Source organism: Pundamilia nyererei, unplaced genomic scaffold (genome assembly GCF_000239375.1).
Source record: "Pundamilia nyererei isolate P.nyererei 1_Seehausen unplaced genomic scaffold, PunNye1.0 scaffold00186, whole genome shotgun sequence".
Taxonomy (NCBI): domain Eukaryota; kingdom Metazoa; phylum Chordata; class Actinopteri; order Cichliformes; family Cichlidae; genus Pundamilia; species Pundamilia nyererei.
The window spans coordinates 643,101-644,833 of record NW_005187587.1 but is presented as its reverse complement, the minus strand read 5'-3'; the positions used below and the strand labels follow the sequence as shown (position 1 = coordinate 644,833).

Genomic DNA, 1,733 nt, shown 5'->3' with positions numbered 1-1,733 from the left:
CACACACACACACACACACACACACACACACACACACACACACACACACACACACACACACGTCTTTGTTGTTGTCTTAAAGCTCATCTTTGGTGTTGTTGGCTTTTTTTGCCTCCTCAGCTTTCATGGCCTCGGTGTACTTCCTCCTGTCTTCATCCTCCTGGATACACAAAGGAGAAAAGTATATTTTTAACTGAAAGAAAAAGGCAGCTCTCAAACACACAGACAGCTATAAAAACACACAAAGGCACAAGTGTAAGGATGATCATTCACCTTAGCTCTGTATTTTTTGGCTTTCTCCATCTCCTTCTCTACAAACTTAATCAGGGGTTTCAGCTTCTTTTTTCCAGTGTAAACCACCACCTACGACACAGACCACAGAGATCTCACTGTAATGAGCCTGGTTTCCTCTAAAGAGCAAATAATTCCTTTTTTAAAATCTGTTTTTCGTGATGATATCATAGGCTTTAATAAAAACGATTAATCGCCTCATAATTGCCTCGTACCCTTTCAGCATACAGAGCAGGAAACAAGCAGAGTGATGGGTACGTGCCCTGCACTGATAAGTTGATATCATTGGCTGAAGCATCGATACGAGCGATGACCACGTCCTCGCGCTCCTCAAAGGCCTCAGCTAGTTCCTCCCACAGCGGAAACACAGCGCGGGACTCTTTACTGTAGGGCAGATCTTCAATACAAACACATACGATTACTTTAGGAAGCTCTCTATGTTTGCACTTTTAATCACAACATAAATTTGAACTTTCCTTGTATCAAATGCCCTAAATAAGGGCATCTTTTTTTTTTAATCTGTCAAATTTCATCACATTGTTTGGGATGCATCTCTGCAGTCTGTCTATGGATCTTAAATAGAATTTGAGTGATGGTTTTAGCTGAACTACATAAAGGATTGGCACAGACTTGGTTGCTTGTGTTGGTTTGCTCATTTTCTGAAAGGTTAACTGATCATTGCATTGAAGGGGACATCTTCAAGTGTTTGTATTGCCTGGGAGATCTGTTCAAACACTTTTTTGACTCATCATGTTAGAGAATCTTTTTCCTTATACTCTCAGGGCCCTTTAAATACACTGAACAACTCAAATCATGTGCGTTTTCAATCTAAAGGCTTGAAGGTGCTGTTTAGCTTATGGGATTCAGAGGGTGGTCGCCAATTTTGGTCACCAATGACTCTCAGTATAACTTAGGGCCCTCTTTAAAAAGAAAAACAAATTAAATCATGATATTAAAATGAACAGTGTTTACATACAAAACAGGACAAAAACAGTCTTGTCTGGGTTAAAGGCAACTTTCTCCAGATTCATCCCCACCAGCTCCTTCACTGGTTTTTGGTCCCATCCTTCAGGTATTGGCTCGCTCTGCATCTTAGGCTGTTAGAGATACACAAGTCCATTAAACACATAAAGACGAGCTGCCTCCCGGGTTCTGTCTCTGTGCCACACAGCAGAGGTGAGTGGGACTTACCTTGGCTTTGCCCTCGAGGTAGTCCTGGCAGAACCTTTCTATGATCTCTACGCTCAGGGCGTCAGAGGGCAGATGGTAGGTCACGTGATTTGACAGGTTAACCAGTCGGATTAGGGGAGCCTCAAAGTCCCGCACCCGGAAGTACTCCATCATTCTGCCATTGCGAAGCTCAGCCACGTTCACCAACACAAACAAAATCTGACACACAAACATATACAGCCCTCAGATGCTCCTGTACATCACAACAAGGC

The 1,733-nt window shown here is 42.8% G+C and overlaps 1 protein-coding gene across 1 annotated transcript in view; it reads right to left on the bottom strand.

The window, feature by feature from the left end:
* Positions 1-76: 76 nt before the first annotated feature.
* Positions 77-1,733, bottom strand: part of LOC102198297 (protein disulfide-isomerase) — a 5,159-nt gene continuing 3,502 nt past the window's right edge. The window contains exons 7-11 of the mRNA XM_005747000.1: positions 1,483-1,680; positions 1,268-1,388; positions 507-688; positions 274-363; positions 77-160 (exon numbers count right to left, since the gene is read on the bottom strand). Of these exons, the coding sequence (XP_005747057.1) occupies positions 77-160; positions 274-363; positions 507-688; positions 1,268-1,388; positions 1,483-1,680 (675 nt within the window). The remainder of the gene's footprint in view (positions 161-273; positions 364-506; positions 689-1,267; positions 1,389-1,482; positions 1,681-1,733) is intronic.